Consider the following 13,418-nt stretch of genomic DNA (forward strand, 5'->3'; position numbering starts at 1 on the left):
TCATTGCATTTTATATTATGGGAAATATATATCCTCAATTCCCAGTGTTTAGTTATTTGGCATCTTATCCAAGGCTTACCCCTAGGAAAACACTAAATATTGATATAAGCTAAAGCCTTATGTTTCAGGCCATCTATAAAGTAACCCCAAAAACAGTTAAGTCCAAAAAAGAAGACAGTGGACTGCATTTTCCCATAGAGCTGTGTCTGGCAAGATAATTGTCCCAATTTCTTGCATTACACTTGTTTTATGTCTTTCACTAAAAGACTGTTCTGTTGTTTAGGTGTTTTTCTAGTCAGATCTTCAGCAATAAGCCACTTTTAGCAAAATGAGAATAAAAGAACAGTTTGTTGATAAGATTAGTGCAAGGGAGGAAACTACATAGTCTTGCGTATAACACTGAGCCCCCAGACAACTAACCTTCCAAGTAGTTTTCAAAATTAAATTCGCTATGAAAATCATCAGCTTTTTAGTGTTGGATGAGACTCTGAGAATTTTCTAGTGATGCTTCCTCATTTTACATGTTAGGAAGCCAAAACTTGGAGAAGTCAAGTTCATCTGGACCCTTGGGACAGTGAGGTGTAGGTGGCCTGGCTTTCAGTTCTGCCTCTTGCCATCATCAGTATGACCTGGGGCAAGTCATGTAATCTCTGAACCTCACTTTACTCAGCTGTAAAATGGGTGTGTTCATTCCCATGTGACAGAATTATAAATTTGTTGTGATTCACCTAGGATTTGAGCCTGGAAGTCAGGTCTCTCTGGCTTCATATGTTAGGACCCTTCTCTTGACTGTACTGGTCTCCTCTTCCCAAGCATTCTCAAGTCCTATCCTGTTCTTACCCATGTGGGCACATGAACTCATCCTGGAACTCAGATAATCTAGAGCCCCTACCAAACTCAGCTCCTGGAGGAAAACAAACCGAAAGAGAAAATAAATTTGAGACAGAAAAGAAGCACTGAATGAGGATTGTGTTGCTGAGAGTGACTTGTAATCAGCTGGTTAAACTTTTCATGTATAGATGAAGGAACTGAGGCCGAGGGCTGTTGTGCACTTGGCCAAGGTTATAAACCTTTTTGAGTGGCAGAGCCTAAACCCATGACCTCTGAACCCAAGGCCAATGCTTTTCCAAGACTCCCCTCTGACCTGACATGGTTTGGCTCTGAGCAAGCTCGTCTTTTCCAGGCATATCTTTTCAACACGCTGCACAAAAGAACAAGTGTCCAAATTTACAACAGTCACAGACTGAATGATCCTAGGGTATTTGCTCTAGAAGCAGACACTAACCTGTGCCTATCTAGTCTAGAAATGGTGGGTGGGGGGAAAGAGAAGGTCAAAACACACAGAGACACTTATATGGAAGGTTCTGGAACTTTGTGAACAGGGCTTCTGTTTGTAAGATTCAGAAATGAAATCCTCCCCAAGAGGATGTCACAGGCAAAGTCACCTATCCACACAGGAATCAGAATAGGCTGGAAGTCGCACTTCATCTGGGCGGGGGATAGCGTCTTCCTGCAAACCACAAAGCCAACTGTACAGCAACCAAATGGCTGGAGAAAGGGCAGCACTGTTAGTGCTGACTTTGGTTTTCTTACAAATGAGGGGATTTGGCCAGATCTCCCGGGTACAGGCCCTCTCTGTATCCATGTGCTCAAACAGCCCCCAATCCCCCTGCCTTGAGGGCCAGGGAACTCCTGTATATTTCTCCTGAAGGACTGAAGCAGCTGCTGGCAACTCAGTGTGTCCACCTCTGCCCTTGACCACCCTGCAGGTGTGTGAAAGCACAGAAGCTCTTTACACTGTAACCAGAGACTAAGCATTAGCCAACTCTTGTGGGTAGATGACTCTCCCAAATCATCAGACATGCTCATGTCTCTTCCACAGCACTGGGATTGCTATGGGCAGGAGCACAGGGAAAACATGTGCTTCGAAGTCCAATAGAGCCACGTTCAAAAATCTGCTCATCTCACTGGCTGAATGACTTTGGACAAGTTACTTCTCTTCCTAGAGCAAAAAAACAAAAAAACAAAAAACCCAGAGCAACTAATGTCTACCCCTCTGGGCTCTTGGAAAGTGATAGAAAACAACATGCAAAGCTAGATCAGTGCCTGGCACATAGAAGATGTTTGATAAACGTTAGCTTCCTTTCTTCTCTTTAGTATCAGCCTGCTAATCCCGGGCTTTTCTAACAAATAGCTTAAGCCATTGAAGAGTGACTTTCAATTTTCTTTCCCAAGAAGACTAGCCGTTATGGACTGAATGTGTCTTCCTCCAAATTCATACGTTGAAGACTTAACCCCCATGTGATGGTAGTAGGAGGTGGGGCCTTTGCGGGTAATTAGGTTTAAATGGGTCATGAGCCCCCATAATGGGATTAGTGTCCTAAGAAGAGGAAGAGACACCATCTCTCTGTCTCTTTCTCCTCTCTCTCTGTCTCTCTGTCAATCTGCCTGTCTCTCTCTCTCTGCATGCACAAAGAAGAGGTCAGGTGAGCACACAGTGAGATGACGGCCATCTGCGAGGCAGGAAGAGAGCCCTCACCAAGAACCAAATCTGCCAGCACCTTGACCTTGAACTTTCCAGCCTCTAGAACTGTAAGAAATAAATGCCTATTGTTTAAGCCACCGGGTCTATGGTATTTGTCTATAGCAGTCCGAGCTAAGATACCAGACTTGCTGTGTTCTGGGTGAGAAGCTGAGACACCAAGACATACAAGACTGGCCTGAGGGATCACAGGCAAGAACCAGATTCGGAGAGGAGAGCAGGGGTGTTTTTCTGCTTCTTGGAATATGCAGCCAAGTGCTCTGGTGTTCTGGCTCTGCCCCCTTCATCTGGCCACAATACCATGTGGTATTACAACTTTTGAATGTTAAGAAACCTTATATTTCCTCAAGTATCAGTACTTAATGTTTCATTCCACACATAAAACTCTGTGAGTGGAAGGCTGCTGGCCCCCTTGTCAGAGGTAATTTCTCAAGGCTCTGTATGGGATTTAACGGGAGCCATATGGTTAAGTCTGTCAACCCTCCCAGAAAGCATCCCCCTGAAGGGCCCTCGTAAATGTTCTCGGTGCTGTGAAAGATCCAGCAACTTTCTAACAATAAAGCAATGTTCATAGCCGTGATATTCAGCAAAACACAAAGCAGGAAATAATGGCTTCTGTTCTGAATTACTCAAAGGAGGCTTCAGGCTGTCCTGGAGAAGGGTAGGGGGCAGGGGCGGGCAGTGATAAGCCGGGGCCTGCCGGCTGCTGCCTCTAGCAAGAAGAGGCTGGCCTGGACGCCGCTAGCACTGCCCGGTTGTAGGCAGTGACAGTCTTAATCATGCTCCGTGGAGTTTAAGAAAACTCTTAATAATGGATTTATACACCTATGCACTTACAGAGCAAGCACATTCTTAAACTGTAACCTGCTTTGTTACCTAAGGCTTCTTTCATTGGTGCCTTTCTGTGATGGCATCATTTACTGACCACTCTCCTTTTTTTTTTTTTTTTTCAGAGCAACAATAACACAAAAACCTTTGAATCAATTAACATTCCCATCTCGATGGACACCTCAAGCAGCAACGACACAACAGTCACAACAAAGCCACATGACTCTCCCCGATAGGCAAGGTGGTGTTGCTTTTTATGCCAACAAGTTCTGAGATGTGATAAGCTCTTCTTTTTATTAGTATTATTATTAAAGAATCACATCAAATGTGTAAGAAATACAATTTATGATGAGTATCAGTTCCTTTTTATTTTTACATAAAACAAGATTTGCTTCTACGATATTTTATGCAAATTTCTGGCTAAGTTTTAGGTCTACATTGCCTAAGTGCAGCTTCATGCAAATAGAGCTTATGACCAAACAGCTAATAGAGCTGCACATCACACAAACATATATCTGCCAGGACTAAAACTGGCATATAATCAGGGAGAGGTTTCATATACACACGCTGTTGAACATATTTTCTAGTTTCCTGATATCTTAACTAGAATATTCCACAATGGACCAGATACCTTCTGTGCAAATATCAGCCTTGGTAGGAACACTTGTATATTCTGATGTTAGATGTATCACACCTCCATTGTAAACAATTACTGTCAATCTTCACCAGTAATCTAAAGAGCTTATGTATTTGCCCAATTCCATACAGAGAACTAAATCTATGGAACATTTTGAAAACAGGAAGAAATTTTGTGGAATATTTTGGCAGCGCATCCCATAACCTGTCAGAACTCTGTACTGACATCCATTTTTGTAGACCTCCACACTCTATATTATCTTCACAGTTCTCCTGAAGAATTACTGAGCATGAATTATCTAATAACATTGACTCCATAAAGAGAAATTGGCTTCTTTAGGAAAGCTGGGATGTATTAAGATTATAGCCACCTACTCAACTGATTACTGACTCCTACAAAAATGTCTCATATGAGGAGAGAGACAGAGATAAAGAGAGAAAAAGACAGAAGAAGAGACAGAGACAGAGAGAATTTGCATTACTGTTACCTGCTCATCCACCATTTTCCTGGGTTTTGCAGACTTGGTCCTGAATTAATGAGCCTGTTACATGATATCTAATAAAAATGACTGCAGTAGAGATACTGTTTGGAATCTGCCACATATTTGGTCCCAGCCTGAATCGATCTCATCTATATTTAACACATGCTTGTTTTCTGTCTCTCCCACAGCCCATGGCTCACTCTTTTTTTTTTTTTTTTCCATCTGGAAAACTTATCTCCTAAAATGCTACCATCAATCAGCCAAAGACACTCTTTCCGACAGAGCGTCTGCCCGTTTGACTAAGCACAAGTAGTCACTAGTTTAGGGATGCCTCCTACACTCTCTAGCGCTGTGTGTTTTTCTAGGCTGCCTAACCACACGAGTGCAATTTGGGATATTTATACTTACCTCCAGTTTCTATTGGGATAAAAGTGCTACTTGGACAGAACTGGGCATCGGCATGGTGGGGGGGGGGCGACATGGGATGCACTGAAAGTTGCCCATGTGGTTTGTCTACCTACTTTTATAACCTTATTTCTTCAGATTTTTGCACACACACTCATTTTGTTCTACTTTGGCTCAATTCCTGCTCCAAAAGCATGAAAATCAAATGCGCACACAAGGATGCATAAACTTTGTCCCCCAAATCTTCCCTGAGAACAGGCACTGCTCTCATTTCCCCGTCCTTCATGTCAATATCACTCCCAATCCATTCAAACTGCTAAGTTTAAATACAACATGAAGCGGGGTAGTGGCAGAAAGGAGAACAAAAGTGGGATTGGCAACAGAAGCCGAGCACTAGTCGAAGGGAAGAAAAGGGGGGAATAGGAGACAGGCAGCCCCCTCCCTCTCCCGCAAAGTTCTAGTCGTGAACACACCCACTGGCCGCAGCAAAAGAGCCCTGTGCGTGGGCACAGGTGGGTCCCAGCCTCTCTGGCTGGATGCAGCTTAAGTGCTGAGCCTGAATGAAGACTTTCATTGCTGTTTGCTGTTTTTGTTGGCCAGTAGCCATGGCAAACATTTGCAGGTGGCTTGGCCAGATTTTGACACTTAAATATTTGAGGTTGTGATAAAAATCAGAATATTACTACAATATGGTTCTGTGCAGCCTCAGAGAAAAAAAAAGAAAACTATCTGCAATTTCAAATGCTCATTTAAAGACACAGTCTCCAGAGGGAACTCATGTTTTAAAATAAGTACTCATTTCCTCTTTGCTGAGAGAACTAAAAGAGTCAACCATCCCCAAATGTTACCACCTAGAGTTTCATTCTGAATCCACTGGTGAGATGGGTTGGGTTGTTACTTGCTGAGCCCCCATGATCATCCGGGCAAGGTTTTAGATGGGTCACGTGGAGAAAATGGAAATGATAGGAAGTAGGGGTTGGAATCAACATGGTAAGCACAACAGGGAAGGATGTGAAGCAAAGAAACAGCTTCCTTCAAGCTCGGCAACAAGATAGAGTCCTAAAAGTGACAATTATCTCCTAGAACACACCAGGAGAGACACATAACACCCCAGGATTGGGAATAAATGAGAAGACAGAGTGGGTCGGGAGGTCGCATGTAACAGAGAAACACCCGCACCTGTCAGGGCAGTGACACAGGCTAGGAATGTCATCCAACTGTACAGCCCTGGGCCAGCTGGGTACATTACTGACAGAGTCAATACCCATCTTAGAATTTAGTGCTAACCCTTAAATGATTGTTTCACAAAAACCAGCATTGTACTAACAATGGCCAAATACTAAGGTCCTGCAAGAGGGTAGTCGGTGGGGCAGGAAGCAGAACTCCAGGGGAGAAGGAATGCTGTAAAACTGCTAGTAAACTCTAGCACATTTTACGTTTTTCTCCCCTTGAAAGAAAAATAAAATAATTACAATTAGCTTGCCTAACTGTGAATTGTTTGCCCAAAGCCAAGCCCCTGGAGTGAAGGAGTCCCTTGAGATTGAGATGCTGTCTTTAACGACCCCACCCTCTTAGTATATTATAGGTTCTTGCTTTAGGTGGTGCAACATTTGCTCCCAAAGTCATTTGAGAAGAAAAGAAATCTTTAACAGAGACACTTGCGAATTTAGCATTGGCTTCTTCCAACAAAGCCAAGCATTCAAATGGCCAGATTAATTTTCTGTGTCTTGAATGGGAAACCAAATGTACCCATGGCAAACTCACAGAATAGTCATCACCCACAACTTTCATTTGTTAAGATTCATCTTCATGTCACAACCCATCCTGATGAGTTGAGAAATGTGAGAGACAAGGTACCCTTTCTAGAGCATTCTAAGGAGGGATAAGCCATTGTCCCTAGTGCTCCCTGTTGGTGTGGAATTCTTACAAGCATTTAAAACAAGGAAGGGAAAAGACAGACTGACAAATAGTGGGACAGCTTCTAATATTTTTCTTAAAATCACCGTATCTATTATTCAATGGAATATTCAAACTAAATTCTGATGCATATACCAAACACAGCAAGCTCCCTTTCCTATTTTAAACAGACAATTCTGGGAACAGAGAGCAAGCAGTTCTCAGCATCCAGCAACATAAATTTATCATAGCTCTTTGGCTTAAGTTACTACCTCTTCTTTCTAAGATCCCAAGCACTCTTAAATCTTTTATTTCCTTTTCACTTTACTCTTGTGAGGGTGGAAAGAAGAGATACCATCCTCATTCTGGAGAGAAGGAAGCTGGGCTAGAGATTCTGCATTTCTAAGACATGCCTGGGTAATACCCACGCTGCCGGTCTTCAGACCACACTCTGAGTAACAAGGGCCGAGAGCTATCACCTGATACTCAGAAGTGAGCTCTCTTTCCATCCCATAATACACAGTGTCTGGGGGCATTCTACCTATTTTTCTCAATGCCTCAGTGTTGTCTTTTTTTACATAAATGAGAGGGATAGGGCCTGCTTTCTTTGTTTTGTCTACTCCAGGAATGAATATGGACCAATGCAGAGAGAGGAGAGTTAATGAGAAGGTATTAAAAAGGAAGAGAAGCACAGAAGAAATGATCAGAGGGAAGGAGGACCATGGAAATACACCAAAGACACAGGTGATGGGTTTAGATCTTAGGAATGGAGGGACATACTCTGTTAGGGAGGAGGCTGGGCAGGTGACACTTCCCTCCGTCATCCTCAAGCATTTGCCCTGAGAACTATGCTCTGCTCTCAACATCCATGGGGTTTCCCCATGGTCATCTTGAAGTTCAAGAATCTTGTTTGAAGAAACAATGACACAGAATGACTTGCTTTTCTCCCCAAAGTCAGGGTCAAAGAGCTTCCACCAAACAGAGAATCCCTCTTCCCTTCTCCCATCAAAAACATCACTCTGAGCTCTAGGCAATATCACACCAGCCAGGAAAACCAACTTCTGTCTTATCCAACCTGAGGACTAGAAACTAGGAGAAAGTCTAGAACATTTCCTGAGCTCCAGCCAGGACCCAGAGACAGCCGACGAGGTCTCCTTACCCGATCTGGCGGTTGGTGGAAGGTGCCTGTGTGATGACAGAGCTGGACTGGGGTGACGGCATGGCTTGCTGAATCACAACGCTGGTGTCATGGTTGGGCATCCGGGTGCTGCCAAGCTGGTGAGCTCCAGGCCCCACCATGGCCCCACCAACGGTGTTATGCATCGAGATATTCTGCCCAGAGAAGACAGAAGACAGAGGGAAAAGGGTCAGAAGAGGTGAATGCTTCAGTCTACTCTCAAGCTCTCAAAGGCCAAAATGGGGAATCTGGTCATGCCAACTAAATACAGAGTTATGGCTTCTGGCAAGCCATGGGTCCATTTATCTTTGTTACAAATTACAGCTACGATGAGATGAAAAATAACTATTCACCTTAAGAGGAAAGCACATAAGAAAATACCTGGAAGTTCGCTAATCACCCCGCCGCCATCCCAATGGGAGGTTTACATCAGGGATGTTTAGTGCATATCTGCTCTGACTTGGTGTGATATATATAGCATTTGAAAATGATTTCTGTGGTAAGTGCATAATACTATGATTTAACGAAGAGCCATTCAGCACCCTGCTTTGAATGACAAGCACACTAGTTATTTTTTCTTTTTCAGTCCTATAAGACTAACCACCTCTTTTTTTTTCCAGGAAACTACTTTTCCAAATCATAATCTGGGTACTCATGACCCAAGCTCAACAACCTGGGGACTGAGGATGAACGACTGGAAAAGACAACAGGGTGTCTGGGATCCAATGACAAGAGTGAGAGTTACAACTCTGCTGTATTTCCATAAAATCAATTTCTAACAATTTGGTGGAATAATGGAATACTGACAATGATTTCTCGTCTGTTTACTTGTTCATTGTCTTTTCCTCAAGAATATAGAATGTTTGTGTTCATTATTCTATCCATGGTGCTTAGAGCACAGTAGGCAGTTAGTAAACAAACACTGCATGAAAGTAGTGAAGAAAATAATGACACAACTGAGTCACTTGAGAGACCTAATATCATGTATTTATTTCTGATGACTTGAATGAAAGTTTCTTTGTTTAAAATTCAAAAATAAGGTAAAACATGCATGATAAAGCTGGCTTAAAAGACAGCTCTTCCTAGAAAAGAATGTCAATGGGACAACAAGAGAGGATTCACACTGAGGCAGAAGAGGGCTGATCAACATGGTGGGGCTGAAATGTGAGAAATTCAGAACCTAGAAGAGAAAAAGAAAGTTCAGGGCAAAGCAACATAAGTCAGTGGGCCTCTGGAAACAGCCAGGTATGGCCCTTCAGCCTTGAAGGGTAGGGAAATCTGAGAGGTCAGTTGGACAATGGGTTGAGGATGACAGGAAAGAAATGGAGTGTCACTAGCAATTTACTAGAGGAAAAATATCTATCTGTCTGCGCTTTGGCAAAGAAAAAAAAAAAATGTTACCCAGGACTACTAGTAGTGGTTCTTTGAAGTTCTTCTGTAAAGAACAGGATTTCCTGCACTGTGGGTAAAATGATGGTGATAACATATATGGTATTGGGGGTGCTTGTGCCCATCACACTGCACCTTTCCCAGGTTTCTGATTTCTATACCCTGACCACACAGCTTGTCAGGAGCCCAGATGGCAACTGGGCACCTGGCTTAGACTGTAAGCCGACTGTTGTCTTGAGATCCCAAAGGCATGAACAGGCTTAGACACACACACATGATCCAAAGGCTCCCCTTATATACTGGAAGGTTTTTCTGACGTGGGAAAATATTGTGGCTGGTTAAAGTGAGATGAAAGGAAATGGTGATTTGTATTGGGGTGGCAGCACAGGGATACGCTTGAGTTCTCTTTATAGGATCTAGGGGCGTAGAGAATCAAACTAAAAGTAATAGCGAAAATAAAGATAATCATTATTTCTTTCAAAAGTGAACCTTCACAAACTTATTTCTCTAGGTCTTAGTGAGGTTGTGATGACGTAAACATTGTAAGTATTATTTTTCCAGTGTTTAGATCCTTAAAGATATTTGAAATTTTTCATCCTGTTCACAGTCACCTACTTTGTCAATAATAGATCTGAGGCACAGAAGGACTTCTGACTCTCTTTTTATTATTCCTGTTGTGCTGTGCTAGTGAAAATTATCAACAGAGCTATACAATTTTAAAAATAATATTCTCTTTAAGTTCACAAACAATAATATAAAATGTCTGAACCCTCCTTTGGCACCTCTTTTCTATCACCCCCACATGTAGTCCCCAAGCACCATAAATTCAATGTAAGCATCCTTCTCTTTCTGTCTCTTTTTCCACCAACTTCCACCCAACCACCATCTTCTTTCCTGGATTAAACAAGTGCTCTCCTAACTGGTCGCTTGTCATTCACTTGATTTCCCTTCCTCCTCGTTCCCATAATACAGCCACAGTCATCCTTTCAAAAGGCAAAACTGATCTCATCGCACACAAATCCAGCTACATGGGCCACCCTCTCCATGCTTCTTAGGTGGCTTCTCATGGTTCAGAAGACCCCGACAGCACTCTCAGTGTGACCTCCAAGGCCTGTATGACACCCTTCCTACCTCCCCTGCTCATCTCACACCACCTTCACTCTGGCTCTCTGCGATTCACTCCACCTGCATGAATTTTCCTGCTCTCATACTGAAGATGCTCCATTTCAGCACAGAGCTGAATATGCTGTTTTCTGCTACCTGTACTGTTCCCCAGACTCCACCTTCAAATCACAAACTAAGCATCATGTGAGAAAGCCTCCCCTGACCTCTCCAATGAGGGGCACCCTCTCCCCCTGCTTCATAGCACTTTTCACAAGTTTACAATTGTCTTCGGTTATTTGATCAATATCTGTTTCTCCCTCTAGAATATAAGCACAATGAGAGAAGGGACTAAGTACGACTTTACTCCCCATTGAGTCTCCGTGGCCCAGATCATTGCCTGGCACAGTAGGCATGCAGTAAATAGTGAGAGAATGAGTAAATTATAAAATGACATTCCTAGGATATTCAGTATAATGAAATCTTATCTTTTATTCCCTGGGCGATTTTTGAGAATGCTAACTCTTTTGTCTATTTACCTTGAAATCTCAAAGCATGATCACAATAAAAGATGTAAGATATGTTAGATGTTAACATACTTGTTTGATTATGGGGTAGAGAAATAGAGAGGATCAGAATTAAGAAGAAAACCCCAAACGTGGAACGTAGATTAGAAAGTAAAGCCTTTGAGAAAACATTAAACGAGCCCTTCAAGGAAGATACCAAGAAACGAGCTTCAAGTCTTTGAGCACTTTGGCTCAAATGGGATGTCCATAACCATTCTTTATCTCCACCATGGAAACCAAGAAAAACTTGGTTCAAAAATTTTGAAACCTGGTGCAAAGACACTGGTTTGATTTCTTCAGCATAAAGCATGTTAAATGAGAGAAAGAAATAACTCTCCCCTCAAAAAGTTAAGACTCTTCTCTGAGAACCATTAAAAAGAATAAAAAAGACTATCTAGGATATACTTCACACCCTCCCCCACCAACATTTTTAAGAGATCTCTTTGTTTCTGTGATCTCCACCAGAGATGGAAAAAGCTCTTGAAAGTTATATCCTAATATTTCAAAAATCTCCTTTCTCCCCAACGCATGAAATCTGCAAATTCTCCAGCCTCCTTCCCCCAGACCCAGAGAATAATTTCGAAACATTTTGGAAAAATAAACAAATTTAAGCGAGCATTATCATTTCACATTTAGAGAAGTTTTTTGTTTTTTTTTTTTTCTTTCAGCATTACATAGTAACTCAAACATGAAATTACTTCTGAGTTCACATTTTCCCAATTATGGGTTCAAAACCTGTCTTCCTTGATAAAAGAATGGCATTTTATCTTTAAATAAAGTAAATAACCAATTTCAAAAACACAAAGAATGACTATATCTTGCTGAGTTATTTTTGTTAGCATAGGTGAGTAGACTTGGAGCTGGTGAAACAATGTCACCAACCAGCGGTTGGATGTCAATATGCAGGGAAGGATCTGAGGTGTTCCTGGAGGCTCAGCCTTTGGCCTTTTCTTGTTCAACATTTTTATCAACCACTTGGATGAAGATGTAAAAATCATGCTTGTCAAATCTGTGGTTGACACAATGTTGGGAGACGTCGCTAACATTCTGGATAGTAGAACAAGGTTTTACGTGAGCCAACTGTGTGATCTGGTCTCCAAAAATGCTAACATAAATCTAGGTTGCTGTAGGAGAAGTGCGATGTCCAGATCAAGGGATGTAATTATTCCACTGTCAAGCACATCAGACTGACCACATTTGGCCACCACAGTTTAAGGGGGAAATTGACAAATAGGAGGGAATGAAAGCAATGGAGGCATCCAAAATGCATCACAGGAAGAATGGTAGAAGAATCAGGGAATATTTAGTCTGAAGAAAAGAAGGCTTAGAGGTCATGCTAACTGCCTTCAAATATTTGCGGGATTAGACATAGTCTACGTTGCTCCAGAGGGCATAATTTCAAAAAATGGGATCATGATGACAAAAGCCAACAATAACTAAAATTTGAGTACCTATTGAAGCAGCTATTATGGCAGATGCTTTATAAACTGCACCTCTGATCCTCACACTGACCCTACAAGATAGGCATTATTATCCTTATTTTAAGATAAAAAGAGTAAAACTCTACACCATCACTAATACCATTCCATTACCCTTTGGCCACACTCACTCCTTCTGGACTGATGCTTTAAAAATAGAAGTTCGACCTTTTGTTGGGGTAAATTTACCAATATGTAGGGATAGCCAAAGATAAAACAAGTTGCCTTATAAAGTACTAAGCTTCCTAGCATCAGTAGGGAGTAGTGCCATCTGTTAATGTCACCAAGAGGATTCTTGCATCAGGAGGGAGATGGCACTAGATGACCTCCAAGGTCTCTTCTTGCTAAGATTCTCTCATAATACACGGTTCATACTTTGGTTCAAATGCTTCCAAATGATTAGTAACGTGTGATAATGCTGAAAATATACTGGTTTAGGAGTCAGGAGGTCTCTTCTACTTCAGTCTCTCTAACCCTCCTTGTAGCCATGTAACCTGCGTAAATCATTCAGCTTCCCTTGGCTTCACAGCCTCATCACTAAAAGGAGGGGGGTGGATCATGGTCTCCATGATCTTTTACAGCTCTGATACTCCACAAGTCTTTCTATGTTACATTTTATGAGACACTAAATATCCAAACAGACTTCTTAGACTCTGATTCATGGGCCTACAAACATTGATTTTTCTCCATAACCATAAGCTTTTGCAGAAATAAGCCTTCCAAAAATTATAGTTTTCCATCAGACCCAAGGATCATGATTCAAGAAACAGATCTAACAAAAAGTAAAATTTCTCAAACATCGAAGATGATAAAGCTCCTCAGACAAACCATCTTCACCTAAATTTTCCCCTCCTTAGTTCAGATTTATCCCCATGTCCTTGGCCTTCTTATTCCCTTCATACCCTGCAATATACCTTG

At 42.0% G+C, this 13,418-nt stretch overlaps 1 protein-coding gene across 8 annotated transcripts in view; it reads right to left on the reverse strand.

Moving 5' to 3' along the window:
• Positions 1-13,418, reverse strand: part of CREB5 (cAMP responsive element binding protein 5) — a 404,519-nt gene that overhangs the window by 238,867 nt on the left and 152,234 nt on the right. For all 8 annotated transcript variants that reach the window (XM_059933702.1, XM_059933698.1, XM_059933699.1 and 5 more), the window contains one exon: positions 7,949-8,121. In XM_059933702.1, the coding sequence (XP_059789685.1) occupies positions 7,949-8,121 (173 nt within the window). The remainder of the gene's footprint in view (positions 1-7,948; positions 8,122-13,418) is intronic.

The sequence above is a fragment of the Balaenoptera ricei genome, chromosome 9 (genome assembly GCF_028023285.1).
Source record: "Balaenoptera ricei isolate mBalRic1 chromosome 9, mBalRic1.hap2, whole genome shotgun sequence".
Taxonomy (NCBI): Eukaryota; Metazoa; Chordata; class Mammalia; order Artiodactyla; family Balaenopteridae; genus Balaenoptera; species Balaenoptera ricei.